The 25,322-nt window shown below is 36.0% G+C and overlaps 1 protein-coding gene across 1 annotated transcript in view; it reads right to left on the bottom strand.

The window, feature by feature from the left end:
• LOC125241725 overlaps positions 1–25,322 on the bottom strand; it is a 33,384-nt gene that overhangs the window by 6,541 nt on the left and 1,521 nt on the right. The window contains exons 2-7 of the mRNA XM_048150332.1: positions 25,267–25,318; positions 25,133–25,139; positions 23,838–24,544; positions 21,852–21,921; positions 12,178–12,248; positions 8,105–8,174 (exon numbers count right to left, since the gene is read on the bottom strand). Coding sequence (XP_048006289.1) covers positions 8,105–8,174; positions 12,178–12,248; positions 21,852–21,921; positions 23,838–24,477 — 851 coding nt within the window. The 5' untranslated portion in view covers positions 24,478–24,544; positions 25,133–25,139; positions 25,267–25,318. The remainder of the gene's footprint in view (positions 1–8,104; positions 8,175–12,177; positions 12,249–21,851; positions 21,922–23,837; positions 24,545–25,132; positions 25,140–25,266; positions 25,319–25,322) is intronic.

Below are 25,322 nucleotides of genomic sequence, written 5' to 3'. Positions count from 1 at the left end.
TTGTTGATTTTGTTGCGTTTGATTTTTTTTTAATTTTAACCTGAATGCACTTTGGTTACTTTTTCCTGACAATTTTAATTTTTTGTATAAAATGTCATGAATTTTATGGATATTAAAATAATAAATGTTGTATTACTAACGCAAATGTCAAGACTGAAAGTGATTTTTGTTTCTAATATTTTTTTAGTTATATTTTATTGTTTAAGAGGGCAAGCCAGGAGTGTTTACACTAGTTTTTAAGGGCAGTAATGCTAAATAGATACAGGGTTTGAGACCGAATGTCATTTAATTCAATAAATTTTAATGTATATACATAAAAGGTGGTTTGATTGCTAATTATTCTATGAAATAAAAGGTAAATTTCATTAAAAAAATGGCTATAGTGTCATTTTTCCACAAAGTAAAACGAAGATATAAAGTTGTCATGTGTCCCTAAACAAAAATAAATGGAAAAGTGTCACTACCATTTTGTTTAAGCTTAATTATCTTAGAAACAAAATAAAAAAAATACAATTTACTATTATATCTATCAGGTTTAGTCACAAAAATAACAAGATCTGCCAAAAAATTACGAGTTTGTTGTAAAAATGGCAATTTTTGACAATTCAAAAATTTCAAAACTTTAAACCATTGTACCCAAAAAAGACGTTTTTCATTTAATGACACTATGTTTTTCAATGAAATATTATAGTTGACTTAGTGTCAAAGACTATCTAACACTGAAAAGTCAGCACTTATAGTTTAGTCTGATTGACAGATTAAAGTCGACGAGTAGGAAAAATATATTATTTTTTTAAGTGGCTAATGTAGTATTTAAAATACTTTAATATTTTCGCTATAATTTATGGCATCTCAAATCTCAAGTGTTACCCATATACTTTCAGTATTTATTGTTTACTCCGAAATGGCGAGTTAATTTTATATATGAATATAATCCTTAGTTTAATATCGTTGCTTCAAAGCCATCACTACATTGTATTTTTTTACCTTTGTGTCAAATGGTACGGCCTCTGTTTTATTTCAAAGTAACGACTTTGCTGCAATTACAGCTTGATAAAAATAAATATAAATTATAAGTAAAAAAACTTTTTTTATTACTTTTGTTATAAAATTGTATATTTTTATTGTATATACATATGTCTCTGTAAAAGGAGGAAGGTTTACAAATACTAGGTTTTACCGTAATTTGGGCTTCTAAAGTAAGATATATGGTTTTATTGCGTTCTTGTTTTATTTTTATGATTATTGATTACCTACATGTAGGTATTATATCCTAACCTAAGACTTGACATGAGAAATTTAAGTATATATAAATATATTAATTAATTGTGATGTCATTGTTATAAAATTTAATATACTATTATAAAATATTGTATGAACATACATACCTGTCCCATTATTATTTTTTGAACCCCTTGATTGATAAGAGTAGCACTGAAACTTGAACAGTTTTCTATAAGAGTTTTGAATGATTAACGGTTATTTTCATTAGTCTTATATTGACCGGGCCATAGACCGTGATTACCTTTTAAAGGTAGTATAAGTCCAGTTTTCTATAGTCTGTTTACCCCCTTTGGGAATACAGGCGCGTGTTTAAGAAAGTATACATGTATGTGTCATCATCATCCTCCTCGCGTTATCCCGGCACTTGCTACGGCTCATGGGACATTGTATGTGTGAGTACATAAAATGTGCGAAAGAGGGTTCTGTACCCAAAAGGCAAAAAACCCCTTATGTTGCGAGTCTGCCTTTCTGTCACTAATTCATGGAATCATTATTTCTATTAACTTTACTACTTGTTGTTCCAGAGCTGTAAGAACCTCTTTTTGACACATGAAAGCGTACAAAAAACGTAAACTCGCGCAACTTAATGAAATTTTAAATAAAATCCTATAATAATATTTCAAAAATCAAGTAGGTACTTAAAAACAATATTTCGCTTACTTTAAACATAATCTAACACATGTTAAATTATTGCGGATCTTCATATTAGTGAGTATTTTACGATATTAATTTATCAGGCAGGATTTACTTATTATGTCATTTATCATTCATTTTTATTTTTAAACTAGTGCTGTGGCAGAGTCTGTCATTTCGATTCAAATGACATTTCAGTAAGTTGATAGAAATAGTATATTTGTTAAAGCGGCTCCTTGTAACATAGGGCCTAATCGATTCAACCAATTCGAAATTAATCGTTAGATTTGGCAAACGATACGTCTTAGCCACATTCGCAACATACTTCAAAACAAATGTGTCAAAAATGTGAACTTACAAATCCGGGACAATAAGCTACGGATTTAATTTGGAATAATAAGTATGTTTGGAATATAAGTTAGTCTCAGTCAGTCACTGAAAACTATATCATGCTTGTAAATATTGAGCCTAAAAATGCTTCCCCTATAAAAACACGTTATCAATCCAACAATCAACCCTGAATATGTGCAAAAAAAACGTGAAGACGTGAAAAAATGACACCCCAATTTTAATCTAGTGCGTAACCGTTTAAAACACCTCGTTTAATTCTATATTTTTTTTAGTATTTCCTGCATGTTTCGAAAAAATACATTTTATTTTATTTATTTATTTTATTTTATTTATTTAGAACACATACAGTCATTTACACTTTGTATATATGTATAGATAGTTTTGTGTATATGTATAGGTAGCAGACAGAGATGTGGACGACTGCTTATCCATATAAACGCAGTCCTCATTTGTCATTAAACTTGGATTATAAAAAATATAGTATTATAAAAGATTAATCATAATTATCATAAAGCTGATTTCTGAAGCCAAATGAAAGAAAAGATATTATAAGAGTTTAGGTAAATTTCAGATTGTCCGCACCATGCCTAATTATTACGTTTTTTTTTTATATAAGAGCAAATAAACATTTATATGGATTATGTTTTTCACTCATATCTTCTCTAACAAGCAAAAAAAAAATGGGAGCATACCTACTTAAATTACTGGTCTTATACTGTGGTAAAAATCTTCCATAATGTCAATATATACGGTGTGTTACCAGCAAGAGGGCTTTTTTAAAAGGAGCGTAATCTAACATAATTAATGAACTAATAAAAGAATAGACTTTTTCTTAACTTCCTAACAAATTATTATTGCCAGCAATGTACATGTACAAGAAAGCACTAAACTTGTCATAAGGGTAAACGATAGCTCATAAGTATCAAGCAACTTGCCTGTAGTTAAAATAAAATATTTTTCATCACATTTGCTGTTTAAAGGTATCATTGCGTCTACGTGTACTGAAGCATAATGTACTATTTTATTCCCAAGGGAATAATGGATTTAGTTTTAAAAATTAATACAATCCGTACAATACTTCAGGCAAAGGATGTTTCAATCTGCCAAGGATTTTTATTGCACAACCAAAATTTTACTATTAAGCTATAAAATATATTATACCGTATATGCATTTTATTTATGTTTTACAATTATTTCAGTGTGTTTTGCATTTGTTTCGTAAAATTTAACTTAGATAAATTGTTATAATTTACAATCTGACAATATGCTCTCTACTCGCGCTTGACCGCGGGCGTACGCGAGGCACCCACAGTTGCCTAGCAACGGAGACTACAACAGACCAAAATATTTAAAGAAATGGAAAATGACCTACAATTTTAGTTAAATTTTATGATTTATATGCTTTTTTGAACGTTGCATTTAATGTATATGCAGTATTTTCGTGTTTGTTTTCGTTCAAAAAGTGTTTGTTATCAAAAACAATGGATTTAATATGAATAAACTGATGTAGATCAAGATACACTACTGGTCGCAACGCCGCCGGTTGAAGGTTTTGCCTTATGACTGTTTCCTCTGTATTTTTCTCTCAAATGTGATGAAAAACATTGTGTGTAACTCGGGGAGTATGAATATTACTAACTCGAGTCTTTAAATCGCTCCGGCAAGCCGTCGCGATTTAACTTACTCTCGTTAGTAATATTCAACTTCCTCCCCTTGTTGCACAATGTACTATTATTCCATGCACGAAAAAAAGCATCCGACAATTATACCTACGAAAAACATGGATATACGAGGGGTGATCCAAAAGTAATAATAGTATGAGAATTAAAACATAAGAATATGAGTATCCTTACATTTCTATAATTAAAAGTAACTCTTTCGTGATTTATTTACATATTTTAATTTTTTCATTGATTTTTTTTTCCCGTTTAAAAAATAAAATCCTAAGTCTAGTCTAAATACCATGTCAGTAAGCACTTCACTTCAGAATACTTCAGAGTAGCGATTGTATTACAATTTTATTTAAAGGTCGGGTATAAAATATTAATGGTCCTTAATATTGTCATCAATATGAGGTATGTCACTTGTAGCTTTAAATACACCAACTTGAGCAGCACCCTCGGCAATTTGAGGGTTCGGCCCTGTCAACTGACAATTATTTTTTTAAATTTTAACTAATCATTTTTTATATGAAAATGATTGTATGTTCTTCTTCATACCAACGTATTTTTGTTTCCAATTATCCTCAATTTTCGCGATAGTCTGTTAATATCGCGAACATGATCCAAAACAACACCTAGAATTTTGTATGATACCATATCCTTTGAAAATGTATCTAATCTATACGAACTTTTTTTTCTGTCACTAACAAGGATGCTGAAAGCTGGGTTTAGCTTTAATTTAAAATAACGACACGTCAAATATTCATGCAAACATGCTCAAATTTTTCATCCCCCACCTTGTGTCAATTGTTTCCATATCACAGAAAAACAAATGAATACAAATGTATAGTCAAAACTGGAATTATGAAATTTCACTTTAATGAGTTACAGTACTCATTAAAGTGAAATTTCATTACGCTACGCCCTGAGGCAACAGCACTGATATTCTGCCGGAACCGGATCAGATCACGATAACACATAATTGATTGAATAAGAAATATTGTAAAGAGATGAAATTATATACCTAAAATATCTGTAAATAATTGCCTATGAAACGAGTGAGATGAATGCTATGATGAAAAGAAATGTGTGTTTGATCTGTTAGATCGATAGATAGTAAAATAATTGCTACAGCTAGAGCTAAAGCTGAAGCTAAATTTAGTAAAAGAAGCCCTTAAAATTTTGATCCTATTTGCTACTTCATATTTAATTATTTATGCGAGCTGACGTTTTCAACAAATAAACACAATTTATTTATTTATCATAAAATGAGTTGTTTTAAGGTTAACCTTTTAATTTTCAATAATTTGACTTTTTTAAGTTAAAAAAAAAATTAACCAGTCTGTCATAAGTTTATCTTAAAGCTGAACTTCGCGACCCCCCTGGATAAATGCCGCGACCCCCCTGGGGGTCGCGACCCACACTTTGAAAAACACTGAGATACAGGAACACATCCATTATCATTACTTTTAGATCACCCCTCGTAAGTTATTTTTAAATGTAAGTCCCAATTTCTATTTTAAATATAAGTCGGAGAGAAAGATATAAAGTACAGATGTAGTGCGAAAAGATTTGCCTTCGTATTGTTACGGAAACGTACGAACGTGTCATGCTATTTCAGCCAGTTTCAGTACAAGATGTAGTGTCATTGACTGAACTAGCACGACAAATACGAATGTTTCCGGAAAAATACGAAGGAAACCCTTTTCGCACTACATCTGTAAATCATTTGACCGTGACGTGAAGTCACTCGGCACAATTTCATATTAATTCCATATTAGCAAATCGTTCAAATTCGTTTTGACAGCTCTTAAAAACAACCTGATGTGACTAGAAGGCAAGTAGCCTATTTAGCGATGTGATGTGAGTAATGGCAGGTGCAGTCAACAACACAGCTGTGAATACAGACAAAGTGCCAAAAATATGTATACAAACCTTAATGTACAGGCAATAAAGTTCTGTATACATAATTTTGGCCCTTTTTTCAATTCTGTATTCACAGTTGTGTTGCTTACTGTATGAAGTGCACGCAATACATTGAAAGTGCGAATTTTGGAAAATTAATTATGAATTTAATTTAATTAACTCTTCTTCCTCCTACCCTTATCCCACGTTATGTGGGGTCGGTACAACATGTCTTCTTCTTCCATTCTCCCCTATCTTTCGTCATCTCAACACTCACATCTTTCTTTCTCATGTCCTCTTTCACACAATCCATCCATCGTTGTTTGGGTTTACCCCTCCCTCTCCATCCATCATTCATCTCCAACATTCTTTTGCCTATATGACACTCATCCCTCCTCATTACATGACCGTACCACGCCAACCTGCCACTCCTCATCTTTTCCGTTATAGGCGCAACTTTCAAACTTCCCCTAATATACTCATTCCTGATCCGATCCATTCTGGTCACTCCACACATCCATCTCAACATTCTCATTTCCGCTACGTGCACTCTCCTTTCATCCTCCACCTTTGTTGCCCAGCATTCAGATCCATACAATACAACAGGCCTTACGATCGTCTTATAGATTTTTCCCTTAAGTTTAAGGGGCATCCGTCGATCGCATGTTGTCCCTGAGACCTGTCGCCATTTCATCCATCCCGCATTTATTCTATTTTTCACGTCACGGTCGATGCCTCCGTCATTTTGGAATAATGACCCAAGGTACCGGAAGTCGGAGCAGACTGGTAGGTATACACCATCTAAGGCAATAGGGGAAAAACTGGATAGACCACCGAAATCGCAGAACATCTGTTCAGTTTTGGTTCTGCTGATTTTCAGTACCACACTTTCCAGTCTTTCTTGCCATTTTCCCAGTCTGCTCTGGACCTCAAGTGCATTTTCCCCAACAAGAACAATATCATCGGCAAACAGCATACACCAGGGTGCTTCCTCCTGTATGTCCGATGTCAGAGCATCCATAACCAGGAGGAACAAATACGGACTTAAAGCCGACCCCTGGTGTAGACCTACCGCCACATTGAACTTGTCGGTGACTCCAGCTTCAGACCTGACGTGAGTACTAGCTCTATCATACATCGCCTGCACAAGCCGCACATACTTCTCTGGCACTCCCTTCTCTCTCATACACCACCACAGAACAGAACCTTACGCGGAACTCTATCGTATGCCTTTTCCAGATCCACGAACACCATGTGCAAGTTCTTTTTGGCTTTTCTGTATTTCTCGCATAGTTGGCGAAGTGCAAATATGGCGTCCGTGGTTCCCCGGCCCGACATAAACCCAAATTGGTTCTGTGTTACCTCACTCTCTTCTCTTATTCGTCTCGCTACCACTATTTTCCATATCTTCATACTATGTGACATAAGCTTTATTCCCCGGTAGTTGTTGCAATTAATTTAATTAACTATAATTTACTATTTAACTATAATTTGCTAATATACGGAAACGATTGCTAATTAATCATATTATTATCAGTTTAAATAAATGTCCGCATGGTGGTGACACACTGTACAGAAAACGAGGACTGTTTTTATGGAGAAACAGTTATTCACTGTCGTTTTAATTTCAGGCTTGATCTGTAGGTATCAGGCATAATTCCACCACCAGTACATTCCATTTGTTTCAAGAAACCAGTCAAAGGCGATGGATGAAAAAATAAGTTTTAGAAATTAAAATATAGGTATAATAATAGAAGACAAGTGATAAATATTTATTTTACTATTTGCCACCCTGTATTTTTTTTTTTCAATACGAAAAGTATTCGTTTTCAAGTTCAAAATTGTGGTATGACTTAAATTGTTCTAAATATTTACTAAAATATGTACTAAACTCCTTTTTGATAAACTATTTAACATATTTAATCGTGAATGTACCCACAGCGTCAGCTAGAACATTTTAAATATGAGGATAATTAATTTTTTTGCTAAAAAACCAAACGTCCTAGTTCAAAATTTTCATCCATCCCATTAGCGAAGTATTAAGTGATATATACATACGATATACGTATATTATACGAGTATTAAAGACCTAATTACATAAAGGCTTTACCGTATCTGTATGTTGCTGAACTGTAAAAAGTGAAAGTTATTACACATTTTGAACAGTCCAATTTTTTTGCTTATAAACAATGTAAATGGCAGAGCTTTTTTTGCATGTACACATAAACAGTAGTAAATAAAATAATCGTAAGTGATGCAAAATAGCAAACCTGAATTCCATTGTGTCGCAATTTTTGCATTTTTTTGTCTTGTGCTCGATGTCGCGCGGCGCTGCAGTGGCTGCAGACAAAATCAATAACATATAACAAGTCGCTTAGCGCAACAGTCGTCGCTCGGCAAGTCTCCACATACCCTTTTGACAGTACCTATAATACGCTAATAAACATTACTAAGCATCATTCGACGACACGAGAAGCAAAACAATCAAATTTCGCAGAAACTTGTTGATGTTTACAACAACGGGAAAGGGGGCAGTGAATGGTAACTGATCGTAGCTGGGTTATTCTTTGAGAGTTTTTAGTACCTGGTTATGTTTATGACTTTTGTTATACTTGTGATAAAGTACTTTTCCATTCCGACCGTACCTCAAGTAGGTACATTTTATAAAATACAATAGTGTAAAGGTCCCTCATTGTCAAAGAATTACCCAGGCTAATAAACTACCTGTAGGAAAGGTAATTATGCGTTGATAAAATCCTAGTCGTTGTAATTAAGTAACATTCATTTGCTCAACTCATTACTTAATTAACGAATTAAGTTAACGAAAAGTAAAAGTTTTATTTGAAACGTTTGTCTGGCAAATGATGTAAGTTAACTAATTCGAGAATATGACTATTTTCATTTCCGATAACTTCATCAGATAATACATATTGCCAAAACACCAGTTATGATATATCGCATAAGCAAAATAAAAAAAAGTTAATTATTTGTTATATTAATCATATAATAAGCTAGTTTCCTACTATTCAAATCAGCTTCTTTTTAAGAACTGTCAAAACGATATGCTAATATGGAATTATTATGAAATACTGAGGAGTGACGTCACGGTCAATTAATTTACTTTATATCTTTCTCTTTGACTTATTAAATATAAATTATGTTTTAACATAACTACTGTCCGTATTTTTCTTCTAATTATGTGGTGCTTTATATCGTGCACTGCATAATAGTATTTATGCAACTGGTGGTTAAAAGAGGTCAAAAAAGGTGAGTGGCGTGGGTAACAATTTGAGGCGAAGCCGAAAATTGTTAGTAAAGACGCCACGAGCATTTTTTGACTCAGTTAAACACCGTTGCATACAATACTTTTTCTCCGACCAAGCAATTACTTTGAAAGAAAATTATAAATTCAACAAATACCTACTTTCAGTCATCTTAGTTATCTAGTGGACCACTTACCATTTTAAATATGCAGTTTGAGTGCAAACATGAAAATAAAACTGTCTATGGTATGGTTCTCTGAAGCCTGGCCACTAAGACGAATCGAGCCGCGTCGAATCGAGTTCTCATACATTTGAATGCGACTCGACGCGTCGCCAATGAACGCAGCAGAAAACGAACAAGACTCGACTCTGCGAATGCCAGGCTTTATCTGACATTCTAAGGTTGGCAACAATGTATTTCATACAATATTTTAATTTTCTACGATGAAGTGATTGGTTTGTTAAGTTCGTAGCAATGTATTACAGAACTTTAACAGCTATAACGTGCTACTGCTACAAAATGTTTTCTGGGTATAGACTAGATAGACTTGTCCTGACATGCTTTATGTAGGGTTTTAAAGTTCTATGCACGACCTTGTAACTCACGAATAACAGTACGGGAGTAGAAAAAATATTTTATTTTAAGTATAGGAAACTAGCCTATTATTTTAATTCATACATTTACGGTAAGTATTTCGTTAATTCAAATAGGTATATATGTATACATATAAGAAGGGTTCTTGAAATTGGTTAGCCATAAGACATTATTAAAAAGTTAAGGTTTTTCATTGGTTTATAGAACTATATTTCAGATTGTCACGCATTCAATTAAATACGTGTTAATGAGCTCGGTATAAATGAATAAAATATAGACAGAAGTTATCGGATAGAAAACAACACATATTGTTCCCCACTTGAATGTAACCCAAACTGACAACCTTTCATTTGCTGACTGACATTTCATATTTTAATTTGCCTTAAATCGAAAACCCTTTCGAGATTAACGCATGTAGAACGCAACGATATTTTTTTGCTATTTAATTACTTACTTTTGGAAAACTACTCGAAGCCGAAGGTGGCGCCATACGGCCAGTAATATTTTCTTTTTGTATAGTTAACCCTTTAAAGTCGGAGACGATGAGGCTTGTGTATTTTTTTTATCTTGACGATTAAAGGGTTAATGAAAACCGCGTCATATTAATAACTTTTTGATAAGTATGGTCAACGACAAGTTTCTTTGCGTTTTACAATGTGTGATGAACATCACATCATGTGTTATGTTGAATACAATCAAGTGTAAAAATATAAGTGTACAAAAGTTGCTCAAAAATAGATTAGATTAGCTCCTGAACGCCGATGTCAAATTTTGACAATGAATTAATAACTTTTGATCTGTTAATTAAAGTCCAAATTGTGACGGATACGAGACCAGGCGTTCGAGGACTAATTTATTTCATAATACAGATTACAGTATAAATTGCATGTCAGAATATAACCTATTACAGAATAAATCTAACAATAATGAATACCAATACAATTTCAAATTAAGTATCTAATATTATAGGTATTGGCTCCTGCAGTGGATTGTCAAATTACAAGAATATTAACAATCTATAATAATATTACACCTATTCGAAAGTAATGTCTTAACAAAAACCTAATTACAAAACAATGTTTTTTTTTAATAATACATATAATGTACTGTAGTGGATCATTAAATTCACCATTCACATGAATTGATTAACAGAATAAAACGGTCTATCCATTATAAACCTCTGCGTTACATATGTACTTTAATTGATTTAATTCTAACATCGGCTGGAAATCGTTTAGGGCAGGGGTTTGGGAACCCCTGGTTTAGGGTATGTAGATAGTAGGGCCTAATATTCGTGATTTTTGTTTTGCTTTCGCCATACGGCGGAGAATTTTTCTTAACCGTCCGGAACAGACGGTTATACCTGCAACATGAACGCATATATCGTTTCTGACGAACATAATAATTTCAAAAAGCTCCTCGTAAGACCCAGGCCAATTTTATCGATTTTGAATTTGGAACTTTATTTATTTGTATTACAATTCAAAAGCCGAATATAATTTGTACTTATACAAGTACACCGGGACTTACGAGGAATTGATATTAATACATACATTCAGATCCACAGCGCAGTTTTTGTATAACAAAGCGTTCATCCACCAAATGCTTCGTCAAAATAAAACATGCCCATAAACTACACAACGTAAATGCTTACGAAGATCGAAAAATGGGTCATAATGTGCATAACAATGTTCCATAAATGGGTCTCATTTCGGCGAATATATGGAAAAAGTGAGCAATTTTTGTATACCCATATTTTTACACTTCACACATGCCCTTTGTATTAAAATATATATATAAAAAAAGAATATTGTAAAAAAAAGGCACTTGTTCTACATATAACCTTCGCTTTCTTTTAACTTGAGCAATAAGGATTTGCACTCTTAAATATATGAAACGTTGCCAATTATTGGTCATGTGTATTGTTTTTTTTTTTAATTGCATTAGCTTATTTTTGCTGGTGTATTCTGTAGTGAGTAATTTATGTATATGTCGTATTTACTTCGCTGGAATGTTGCGATTCAAACATATTAATAAACATTATTTTATGAAATGGATTTTAAAATAAATTATACGCGGAAAATCATTTAAATTAAAATATTCCTCATCTGTGTATTATTTGTTATATTATTGCAATTAACTAAAACTTTGATTTTAAAGTTGTTTCTGTTCTGAATTACCTAAATTAAATTAAGGGATATAGTTACGAATAACCAAGTTGTAGAGGTACTGTTAACAAATCAGCCATTAAAATGTATCGATGTTTAGTTAAGCTTTATTTCTTTTGTGACAAATGGAATCAAGTACATAGAATATTTATTCAAGTGTAACTACAACCAAACGTGCTTTTTAAGTGATTGGCTATTATAAAATTATATGACTTCAAAATGAAATGAATCGTTAATAAAAAAGGGGGTTCTCTCCATTTTAGCTATCCCGTAGCAATTCATTCGCTTATACAAATAGTTAATCGATAGTGACTTACGTATGAAATCGTCCATAGGCCTTGCCTCCAAGTTTGCCGTCGGCACGCAGGAAATAAGAGGTTTCTCGACACTGGAAAAACGTATACTAACGTATATTATAATAACCTATTAGTGTAGAAGTTCACTAATCAAATCGATACCTAGAATGTCTGCAAGCTACATGTCACTTTAATTTACGTTAAGTTTTAGTATTTGTTGTATTAATAGTTTAAAGATATTTATTCTCATAAAAGACATACAAGTCACTTACAGAACAAAATTTCAAAGTAAAAATAATCTTATTTACGGTAGCATATAAAGTCGCTAAGTCTAGAGGTACACGCTCACGCAACTTTTTTTTTAAGGTGGGTAGTGGTTTAAAATGTTTTGCGATAATTTAGTTTTAAATGTGTTGAATGAGCCTGTGTCTCTTAAATCAGACGGTAACTTATTATAAAGCTGTGCACTTCATACATAAACATTTTTTTTTTTTCATAACTGTGTTCTTACTCGTATCTTGGGCAACAAAATGAAACTCGCACGACGAATAGTTTGTTTAGATACTTGTTTCTTCGTCATAAAGGCTAAGTTAGTATGGAGTGCGCTTTTTAATATTTTCCTAACAAGAATACTAGTCCTATACAAGTATACATACACATACCTACTTGTTTAGTATCATACGTAACTATCATAAGCCTTTTTGATAGCAAAATAGCATAGACAATATTGCTGGTGCAGGTTGTAATTGATAAACTGAGTTCAAGTAAATCTTAACATCAAAATTTAATGGACTACAACGAAACAACTACCACTACAATGAAAAACAGCACAATAAAAAATAATTGAACTTGTGCACATCTTTAAAATACCAGATTAACAAAATTGAAATAAAAAAAATAGTATTCTACAGTACATCTAGTCCTAATTATGCCGAATTTTTTATTGTACTATATACAGTTGTACAGTCAACTACAAAAAAATGTATCCACTTTAGTCTTACAAAATGCAGGAACTTTTAGTATGCATCTGATAGAAAACTTATATGCCGAAAGTACTGCCAGAGTCCACATTGAGAATACGTTGTCAGACCAGTTCAAGCCGGAAAGAGGAGTGAGACAAGGCTGTCTATTGTCTCCCAAGCTCTTCAATATCTACGGCGAATATATTGTACGCAAGTCCACCGAGAACTGGGATGGCGGCATATCGATTGGCGGGAAGACAATATGCAATCTGCGCTATGCTGATGACACAACGCTCTTGGCTTCCGATGAGGAGGAAATGAGTCGTATATTTAGACGAATAGAAGCGGAAAGCATCAAATTAGGACTTCACGTCAATCATGCTAAAACCAAGCTGATGTTTGTGTACTGGAAAGAACCTCCTCCGCGAAGCCTAGAACTAAAAGATCTTGATTGTGTCAGCACCTTCACCTATCTCGGCTCGCTAATATCAAGCAATGGTAACTGTGACGCGGATATTATTCGGAGGATCCAGATAGCAAAGGGTGCCATGGCTCGGCTTGATAAGATCTGGAAGGACCGTGGTATACTGCAGAAGACTAAAGTTAGACTTGTGCGTTCTCTGGTGTTCCCAATTTTTATGTATGGTTCGGAAACATGGACAATCCGAGCAAATTTGAAAAAGCGTATCGATGCGTTTGAGATGTGGTGTTGGCGCCGGCTTTTACGGATACCATGGACGGCATTGCGCACTAACCAGTCCATACTTGAGGAGTTACGCATAAAGCGCCGGCTGTCAACAATATGCCAGGACCAAATCCTTCGTTATTTCGGTCACATCTCCCGTCGCCCGCCAGATAGCCTGGAGAGAATCATTATGACGGGCAAAGTTGAAGGCACGAGACCTCAGGCTCCTCCCCCTACTAGATGGTGCATTCAAATTACTGCACCCATGCAATTAAAACTGCACGAGGCCATGCGCTTGGCGAGGAATAGATGCCTATGGAGGGACCTAGTCTTCAACAGAATGACATGATGTCACGATCCTCAGCATTGAGGGACCGACTGAAGAAGAAGTATGCAAGAAATATTTACCCTTGCTTCGTGACATTTTTAGTATCCGACAAATCTTACACAATCATCGATTCGTTCAAAGTGCTATAATTATGTAACCAACCAAAGTTCCTATGAATGTATATCTGGAACCTTCATTTATTACCTGTCACTATGTCATTTACATAAGTCATATTTCAATATTCTAAAGAAATATAATATCCATTTTGAATAGTTTGCCAGACGCCAACAAAGAAGTATTATTTCTCCAATAACATGAGATAGATGTATGCAATGACAAGTCTGCACTGCTTTCGTGAGTTGTCAGTGTCAGTCAGACGTCAAAGCGATCACTGTAATCGCACATAGGTCAAATCTTCTTTATAACAGGTTACGACACAGACATAGACTAAGAGCTGGCTACGGAAAAAGGCATGCAATTTATAGAGCCACGAAATCCGTCTCGTTAATACCCCTTACTATCATTATCTATGAATCCGGGCGCCTGGCAGCTGTTTAGTGATGTTTGTGGAAGCTACGTAGGAAAATAGGTTTGCAATTTAAATTGCAATTCAAGAAACTCACTAAAGGAATTTCTTGGCTATATATAAATTGCATACTTATTTTCGTAGCTAGCTCATACACCCACCGCTGAATGTATTAATAATTTTACACTTACTGGACAGATTCCATAGTTCTATAAATTGCATACCTTTCCGTAGCTAGTTCTCCGTCTATACGTTTTTTTAACGAATTGAAATGGCGAACAGAATTAAGACGCAAGAGGAGTGGGTAATTCTCCACTTACAAACGCTACTATTTCCTCCCTGGGTTTTGAAACTAGAGCAATGATTTTTTTTAACACAGAATATTATTATTTTGAATATCGGTGTATCGGACAGTTTTGATTTTTTTAATATTTTTATTTTGAAAGACCCACATTTTCAAAAACGGCCTTATTGATTATGGCGGAAAAAAAGGTGTGATATTCAAAATTTGTAAAAATAAGCAAAAAAAAAACTAAACAAAAAAGTTCTCAAATTTTGTTCCGATTGATTAAGTTTTGGAGGAGAAAATAGTCGAATGCGGCACCTCGATAGACAACTGTTTTCTATTAACCCGGTAAATAACAAGAGTAAATTTAACGGAGGGGCCTTTGCTTGTGACCTTTCCATTTTTGCACTTTAGCTCCTGTTGCCTCTTAACAAATTACGCAAAGAAGACATTAATTTTTTGTTTTCAGAAAATCTTTTGTTTGGATTCTGTTCTAAATTGGCTACATTTCTTTGTAACATTTGGAGTTTATCTTGTTATCTTATCTTGACTTATTATTTGAATATTTAATACAGCCCGGACAGCTTGAACATGTCATGCTCGCTTAAAAGTCTTTGCTTACGGTGGCGTCGTTGATCGGGTCGCCACCTTCCCGGGCTGAGATACGCGCCATACTCGTGAACGGGTGCTGTTTGTGAAGACCGGTCTGTTTCAGCTAATAGGGGCTATAACTATTAGATTGTAACATTAATTTTGATTACATTGAGGCACTCTGTTCGGTCCTTGTTTGTTTATTTTCTTTCTGACTCTTGGAGACCATATACATCTCCAAGGAAAGAAGTAGATTAAGAGCGCTTTCAAAAAATTTGCTTGCTCGAATTTCGACGCCGGCGGCGCTGGCGTGCGCCTGTGTGCAGACGCACACTATAACCAGAAGCATAACGATTGTAGCCTGCGGTACAGACATAGCGTGCGATCCTCTTCGAACCAACCTTACGTGCGGCTAGAGCGAAAGGGATTGCATTCATGGTCGGTACCGCCACGCCGTCAGTAGCGTTGCGGACTAACCATTATTGATACTTGCGTAAAAACACCACCATATATATTACATATTTGCATACATGATTTCGTGCCACAGAGAACCTCCTATAGAGTGGCAGTCTTGTATATTTGGTTCGCGATACGAGTCACCACTGTTTGGGGTGCGAGGAGCGGGCGGGGAATGTGTTAAGCGCGCTGTGATTGGCCGTTTCAAGGACGGCGGGCAGTCGCGCCAGATGAAAAGGGACAGAAGTATGACTGTCCCTCTACTGACGCGTAAGTGGCCAATGTAAGTTGACCTATGCCGGCTCTGAATAAATTATAAATATGACTTATTTGTGGAATGTAATGCCGTCTGTTTTTAAATTTGAGCTTCTTGTTACCTTTCCACACCATTTCACACTACAGGTGGACATCTTTAAGGCATCAAAATACCCTTTTCCAATTTTTTTGTGCGAAAAACACGCGCTGCTTTCGGGTCTGTTACTTGGTCGATACTGATCGGGCACGGCGAGCGCCCGCGCTTATATCAGTGCAAATACTAGGAAGGCTGGCCACCGCGAGTCGTCTTGTAATAGATGTCTATAGGGGTTGGTCTGTGTTTCGTGCATAAATACTTGACCTTTTAGTTTAATTATTAAACTTATCACAGTTTTTTTTATTAAAACGTGTGTCATCATCATCACAGGCCTTTGCGTCTATTGCAGACGATTTACACATTGCTGCTTCGACAACGGGTTTGGTGACTGTGGAGGCCGATTCGCGAGCGGCACGACCTGCCACATTTTTGGCAGAGGAAACTCATACCACCTGAGGTTCTAGTCTCGGTTTGCTTTCTGCGACACCTTTTACTATCTAAAGCATTAAACCAGGCTTCGTCGCATAGCCCTCTCCCTTCCACAACACGCTTTCGCCATTGACCTCGGTCTTCAGCTAAGGTTTCCCAGGCTTGATGGTCGATTTGAAATGCAGACATGTCTCGCTTAACACAGTCTTTGAAGCGTAGCATCGGTCTTCCAACGTTCCTTTTAGCATACGCGACTGCACCTAGCAAGACACGTCGAGGTATTCTGGAGGGCTCCATTCGGTGCACATGCCCCAGCCACCGCAAGCGTCTCTGTTTGAGAAGAGCGGTAAGACTGGGCAGCTGCGCTTTTTCAAGAACCTTTCGGTTTGTCACTTTGTCCTGCCAAGTTATGCCAAAAATGTTGCGTAGACAGCGCATGTGAAAAGTGTTAAGGCGTCGCTCCTGTTTTGCATACGTCGTCCAGGTTTCTGCTCCGTACAAAAGTATGCTTAGAACGCAAGTCTGGTATACTATAATTTTCGTTCTAATAGTGAGATGTTTGTTAGACCATACTCTTGAACGGAGCCTCCCGAACATGGTCGCCGCTTTGCCAACGTGTGTAGCCTTGGAAGAAATAAATTAAAAAACTTTTATAATATAATAAATTGTGTATTTAATATTGTCTTCTGTCACCGCGATAGTTACTCATGAAATAAATTTATGGAATCAGATTATATCGCGTATAATGAATATAATCCGTTTTCTTAGTTTTATTTCATTTTGTATATGATATGTTTTCTAGGTTCTTTTCGGTGAAGGAAAACATCGTGAGGAAACCGGACTAATTCCAATAAGGTCTAGTTTACCCTTTGGGTTGAAAGGTCAGATGGCAGTCGCTTTCGTAAAAACTAGTGCCTACGCCAAATCTTGGGATTAGTTGTCAAAGCGGTCCGCAGGCTCCCATGAGCCGTGGCAAATGCCGGGATAACGCAAGGAAGATGATGATGTTTTCGAGGTACATATATATAATGGAACTAAGATTCGGTTTTCTTTAATTTTAAGTAGTTTTTTTTATATTTAAAATGTGTTTTTAGGGTTTCGTAGTCAACTAGGAACCCTTATAGTTTCGCCATGTCTGTCTGTCTGTCCCTCCGTCCGTCCGCGGATAATCTCAGTGACCGTTAGAACTAGAGAGCTGAAATTTGGTACCAATATGTATATCAGTCACGCCGACAAAGTGCAAAAATAAAAAGTGGAAAAAATGTTTTATTAGGGTACCCCCCTCCCCCCGCCCTACACGTAAAGTAGGGCGTGATTTTTTTTTCATTTCAACCCCAACGTGTGATTTATTGTTGGATAGGTATTTAAAAATAAATTACTGAAATCGTTTTTTGATAATATTAATATTTTCGGGAATAATCGCTCCTAAAGGAAAAAAAAGTGTGTCCGGCCCTCTAACTTTTTAACCATATATTTAAAAATCACAAAAGTAGAACTTTATAAACTTTCTAGGAAAACTGTTTTGAACTTGATAGGTTCTGTAGTTTTTGAAAAATATGGAAAACTACGGAAGAGCCGAGCGGCTATCTACCGGCCGAGAGCGTGTCGGGCCACGCTCAGTGTAGGCACTGAGCGTGGCCCGACACGCTCTCGGCCGGTTTTTAAATATTATGTTGTTTTAATTGCATGGAGCACAGGAAGGTCCACATCTATGTATTAGTTTTTTTGTAAGGAAATACAACTCTACGCAACGCCTACTTGCTTTAGTTGACTGTTGACACACTGAGACAGTGGATGCGTCAGAGTATAAAAGAGTGATTACCATCTCTTGTCAAAGATCTTGTTGAGACGAATCAAACGAACCCAAACACGAAGTGGTTTCAAGACCTGGTCGTGGAATACTCTTGACTACCTTCCAGCTTCATCATCAGATCCTGGGTACCATCTCTTGTCAAAGATCTTGTTGAGACGAATCAAACGAGCCCAAACACAGAAGAGTTTCAAGACCTGGTTGTTGAATACTCTTGACTACCTTCCGGCTTCACCATCAGATCCTGGGTATCATCTCTTGTCAAAGATCTTGTTGAGACGAACCAAACGAGCCCAAACACGGAGTGGTTTCAAGACCTGGTTGATGAATTCTGTTGACTACCTTCCGGCTTCATCATCAGATCCTGGGTACCATCACCTCTTGTCAAAGATCTTGTTGAGGCAAATCAAACGAGCCCAAACACGAAATGGTTTCAAGACCTGGTCGATGAGAACTCATGACTACCATCTGACTTCATCATCAGATCCTGAGTACCATCTACGTATTGTCAAAAATTTTGTTGAGACGAGTCAGTAACCTAAAATGATATTCAATAATAAATAATACTAATTACTAAAAATATTAGTCAAGTTAATTAGTTAGTTACCAAAGTCGTCAACCCAAGGATCAAAGTTTTCGGTCGCAGTATACATGCAACAGTACAGTACAGCCAAACACGCACACAAGTGCGGTTTTGGACACGGCGGGTGCCGCACACAATGACAAAATAACTTCGCGATCGTGGAGCCGCATGCGGAGCAGATTGGCAAACGTCCTGCCTCTAGAAGCTCTGCTGCGGTACTGACATCGCAAGCGCGCGTAACCGGTAATAAGGAGGCATTTTTAAAAAATCGACAAAAATATTAAATTGCAATTAATAGAAAACTTTTGCATAAAATCTGTTTAAGTAAGCGTTGCAGATTATTTTTATATTAAAATTACTTCAAAAACACGTAAGTTTTCGAAGAAATTGACAATTATTCTGAGGTGATTTCTGAAACAAATTGGATTCATCATATCCTCATTTATTCTTTTCTAAAGCCTTATAACAAAGAAGTAGTATCAGAAGATTGTAGTACAGGATATACATAATACAAATTTACCACTAGATAGTTTTGAATGCTTCAGCATTCAAAACTATCCAAATTTTACAAATTAGACGGACTAAGTCAGCACTTTTCGCGGGTTTTCTAAACATGCACCAGAAAAAAAATCATAATTAATTAAGTGAGTTAGTTTTTAAAAATCCAGTCTCACAACATGTAAGTTAAGAAGATGTCCTAATCGAAACCTGAACTTAATAAGTCTTTTGGATGACGGAAAGTGTAGCATTTTGCCGACTAAAACTATCAATTTTACATTATTACGACATTTTCGTTGAATGCCCTCTTAAGTATATCTATTTTTTTTATTTTTTTTTATTTTTTTTATTCTATATTAAAAATCTTACATTTGTTCATACACCAGAGTGCCATGAAACCCTATCAGGTTTGTGTTGACACTCGATTCGTGGATACATTTTACATTTAATTTATTGTGATACATAGGATAAATTAAAATTACAAATCAATAACTTACACTACAAAATTAGCGGGTAAAAATGAAATAGCACCCACTCAAGTAGATACACAACCGACCGTGCATTGCATTCTTATCTCACTGCATCGTGCGCGTCAAGAAGGACTTAAGCGGCTAAGGTTTTCCGTAAGCGTATCGCGTTCGTTAAGTAGACGTTAATTAGAATGGATCCATCGACCTACAATAGGGACTGAGCTCACACTTTTTTTGCCATACTAAATTGAACCTTATCACTGGCGCATAAAGGCGTTCTTGACAGACTAGCAAAAGTGTGTCCACATGAGAGGGTCAAAGTTGGGGCTGGTGTCCCTCTCGCACGTGTGACCAGTGTTAAAAAATTACTATAGTAGTAGTATTTTTACCTGTATGATAACTAAGTTTATAAACTTCTTAAATTATTTTCGTATTATATCGAGGCAAGGGTATTAATACCTTGTAACGAATTGGTAAGTCATTATTATGAAGCCATAAAACCAAAAAAATGCGCAATTATTAAAAACCTTTAATCGGGTATTAGTAGATTTGGTAGTAACTTTGAATATTGACTGGTATCCCCAAATGATGACAGTGATGACGTCATTCAAATGATTTTGATAGTGGTAATAAGTGCGAGAGGGACACCAGCCCCAACTTTAACCTCTCATGTGGACACACTTTTTGGCCTAACTACTCATTCTGGTTTAATTATAATTCTGTGAATAGATCGGATGAGTTTGCGTAGGCACTGAGTGGGGCGAGTGGCGGATACAGGATGATTTTCTTAGCTGCCAGCCAATAATTGATCCAAGAATAATTAGTTAATATATATGCATTAGCTATTAAGCTTAATTAGTTGTAGGTGTTTAATTACTTTAATTGTGACATCAAGAGTCTTTTAAAACTCTAAAGTTATTTGTATCAATTCGTATTTTTTTGTTTTCATCATGTATATTTTTTCTTTTTTTTTGATGTACTTTAACACTTAGAGACTATACATCTCTAAAATCTCTTATTAATCATAGTAGCTTTGTACTTTGTATAATTTATTGAAATGAATTTCCATAGAGTAGGTACCTAGTCTGTTAATTTTTTTTTTTGATGAATGCTTTTGCTGATTAAATTGTATCTCGTTTTTTAATGCATGTTAATTATAAGATGTAATGTTTTGAAAAGAAGTGGCCCGCCGAGTTTCTTGCCGGTCCCATAATGGATACCCCCCTCCAACTGAGGGGGGACTGAAATCTTCTCGAGGCTGAGGCGTAGGGTTAGAGCCGGCGTAGCTTTATTTGACGTTCATAAGCGCATTGTAATATGCCTACTTGGAAAATAAATATTTCATTTCATTTCTTCATTTGTCATTACGCTGAGATAGGCAATAAAAGAGGCTTGTAAGTGTAAATTAAGAGGAAACATAGTCGTATACATCATTGTGGCATATTAAACGAATCGATGATTGTGTAAGCTTTGTTGGATACCAAAAATGTCATGAAACAAGGGTAAATATTTTTTGCATATTAAAAGTTCCTCCATTTTGTAAGACTAACATGGATACATCTCTTTGTAGTTGACTGTACATTACAAGTGCGAAACGTTATTCACAATGCGTGTTGATTTAAATCACCCTCTTCGGTTGTCGCCAATCGTTGCAAATTTCATACTTTTCGCACTTGTATCGTAATATTTGTAATGACTGTAATGAGAACGTATATTTACCTGGGAACCAATACAGGTTGGGGAGCTGCAAACATTGAAACTTCTACAGGGACCGGTGGAGGAGCTGGTTCTGAAAATAAAATGTACTGATTACTAATAAGGAGAAGATTTTAACTAGAAGGAAGTTTCACTTTCACTTCACCCTCGTAGGACCGAACCGAGGTCCTTCATTAGAATATTTTTAACTTAGGTATTGTTTTCGCCCAACATAGAGAAATAGTGTAACCATGATATTTTTTTATTTAGTACCTATCAACAGGGCCGGATTAAGGGTAGAGCGAGTGGAGCGGCCGCTCTAGGCGCCACATGGTAAGGGGGCGCCAAAATCGAGAATGTGGAAAAATCCATATAAAAAAATTATACATTGCGTGGGCGCGCATATATCACAAAATGGCGAGAGGAGTCGGGAATTAATACAACTATTGAAAATCTAGATTTGTAATTCGGATTAAGTGGAAAGTTGTACCACATAGCCAACATATACCAACATTCATAAGGGCGCCGTAAAAGGAGGATTCTAGCCCTTGACGAACCACATTGTTTTGCGGCCCAAAGACAAAGCTACGTCGTTATCCAAATGCAAAAATATGAGTCTATCCGATAGTCCAAAGCGGAGTGCCTCATAAAGCCAAAGGCGGGAAAAGTCTCAGAGAGGCGCAATTTTGTGAGTCACAGGAGATGAGCGAACTTCAAAGGACTAAGATCCCGAAGGGCACTTAGTGGCAAAATACCGAAATAGGCATCCTGACGGTGACGACCGAATTCGCAGTAATGTCTTAATTATAACTCGTAGTTTTATAAAAATAATAGTGATGGCGAAATATAAGGCCTAAAAGTCGGGAACATAGGCGCCCTGTGAAGTTAAAATACCCCAAAATATGCCAAAGACCGCAGCATTACGGCATTACTATGAAAAAAATTTCGCGCTCGCTACGCTCGCGATTTTTAGGGTTCCGTAGTCAACTAGGAACCCTTATAGTTTCGCCATGTCTGTCTGTCCGTCCGCGGATAATCTCAGTGACCGTTAGCACTAGATAGCTGAAATTTGGTACCAATATGTATATCAATCACAACCCGACAAAGTGGCAAAATAAAAAGTGGAAAAAATGTTTTTTTAGGGTACCCCCCCTACACGTAAAGTGGGGACTGATTTTTTTTTCCATTCCAACCCCAACGTGTGATATATTGTTGGATAGGTCTTTAAAAATGAATAAGGGTTTCCTAAAATCGTTTTTTGATAATATTAATATTTTCGGAAATAATCGCTCCTAAAGGAAAAAAAAGTGTGTCCCCCTCCTCTAACTTTTGAACCATATGTTTAAAAAATATGAAAAAAATCACAAAAGTGGAACTTTATAAACACTTTCTAGGAAAATTGTTTCGAACTTGATAGGCTCAGTAGTTTTTGAGAAAAATACGGAAAACTACGGAACCCTACACTGAGCGTGGCCCGACACGCTCTTGGCCAGTTTTTTATCTACGTCGTAAAACTTCTCCCCAAGGGCGCCGAAATTCAAACTCGCTCTACCCTGATCGAGTGCACGGGCCGGCGCTGCCTATCAATATTGGCACGTGCGGTTAAACAACGACTTTGCCCCCTTGTAAAACAAATAACTATTTTACCATGCATGAAATAAATCATAATAATAAAATAATTATAAGAAACCCATGGACAGTAGTTATTTATAAACCCAATTTTTATAAAAATAAAAATATTAAAATTCAGATTTAAATATATAATGTAAATGATTTGACTGTGACATCACTTGGCTCGATTTCTAATTCCATATAAGAAAACCGAAAAAATTGTTTTGACAGTTATTGAAAAGAAGCTGATTTGACTATAAGGAAAGTAGCCTACTTGGTATACTTATCCTACACATTAATTAACATACAGTGAACATTGAACCACACAATGGTAAATCATGGATGTCACTGGGTTATGGCATATACATATAAAACCTGTGGTACAGATGTTGATCTTACCTTCAGGTGGCGGCGGAGGTGGTGGTAGCAGAAGTGGTGGCAGAAATGTAGGCATGGCAACCGGTGGAGGCTTCTTGTGGTGGGCTAAGGCATGAGGTGGTAGTTTGCCTGTCCTATAAAACTTCTGCTCTTCAAATATTGAGGCGTGGACATATTTGCAATGTGGGTATGTACAAACTGTATTCTGAAAGTTATAACAGAAAGTGTATATTCCAGGTAGCTGGGACAGATCTACTTTATGAGCATATTTGCATGTGCCTCCTCTACTGCAGGTTCCCCTTATGAAGTCTCTGCATATTTTTTTTTCACCAACTTCTGCTTGTGAGGGATCATGGTTTGTTGCCGATAATGAGGAGACCTCGCTAGGCTTGTGAAGACTTAAAGTGGGTGATCCTAATCTGCCCTGATATTCGTAATCTTCAGTTTCTTGTTTAGGATGCAGGCTAAAATCAATAGGTGTGGTGGGTGGAGGTTCTAGTGGTAAGGGAGGTTGAGAAGCCTTTTCCAGCAAAGCCCTCTGCTCCTCTAGTGTAGTTATTGGTTCTGGAAAAGTATTTGTTGGGGAATGTTCGGTCCCATGAAAAGGAGACTGGTTACTATTCTCTGTAAAATCAAATTTGTTCTTTAGGAACTTTTTCATATTTTTGAAATTAGGAGAAGGCTGAAATTTAATTAATGTTTCTTCTGTCCCAACTCTGCAGCCGTTATTTTTTTTTTTTTTTTTTTTTTTTTTTTGCTAATGCACAGGCAGCTTAAAGCTGATACGTGCACGTCAATGTCCTGATGCACTTGTGTTTTGTCCATTCAATAAATATTTGTCGAGTCTGTTTTTAAAAGAGTTCACTGTAGGTGCACTGATTACGGTTTCGGGCAAACTGTTCCACACTCTCACTACGCGGTTAGATAAGAAGTGACGTCTAGGGTTGCTACTACTCTGTGTCCGTGTCAACTTCAGGGAATGTCCTCTCAATCTGTCACACACACTCCGAGTGAAAATGTCACTTAATGAAGGTACATTATAGTGTCCTATGAGTATTTTGTACGTTTCTATTAAGTCGCCGCGTTGTCTTCGTTGCTCCAAGGTTGTCAGACCCAATTCTTTTAACCTGTCTTCATAAGGTTGGTTGCGAAGAGATGGTACCAGTTTTGTTGCCCTTCTTTGGGTTTTTTTCAATCAGACTAATATCTTTTCGAAAATATGGATTCCAAATTTGGAACGCATATTCCAGCAATGGTCTTACGTACGTCTTGTAGATTCTAATAAAGAGCTTCTTGTCCATATAGCGAAAGGCTTAGCAACATCTGGAACAAAAAAAATCTAGCATGTTCAGCAAGTCCAATGTTAAATAAATAGGTAATTCAAAAGCATGTTTGTAGATTTATCACTGCCTTTGGGCTTGAAACATGACCATAAGAAAAGCTAGAATACTTGTTTTATTTTATGTATTATTCTGTCCCAACTCTGCAGCCGTTAGCAACATCTGG

The sequence above is a fragment of the Leguminivora glycinivorella genome, chromosome Z, assembly GCF_023078275.1.
Source record: "Leguminivora glycinivorella isolate SPB_JAAS2020 chromosome Z, LegGlyc_1.1, whole genome shotgun sequence".
NCBI lineage: Eukaryota > Metazoa > Arthropoda > Insecta > Lepidoptera > Tortricidae > Leguminivora > Leguminivora glycinivorella.
Note: the sequence above shows the minus strand (reverse complement) of the source record. Positions and strands in the feature narration are given on the sequence as shown.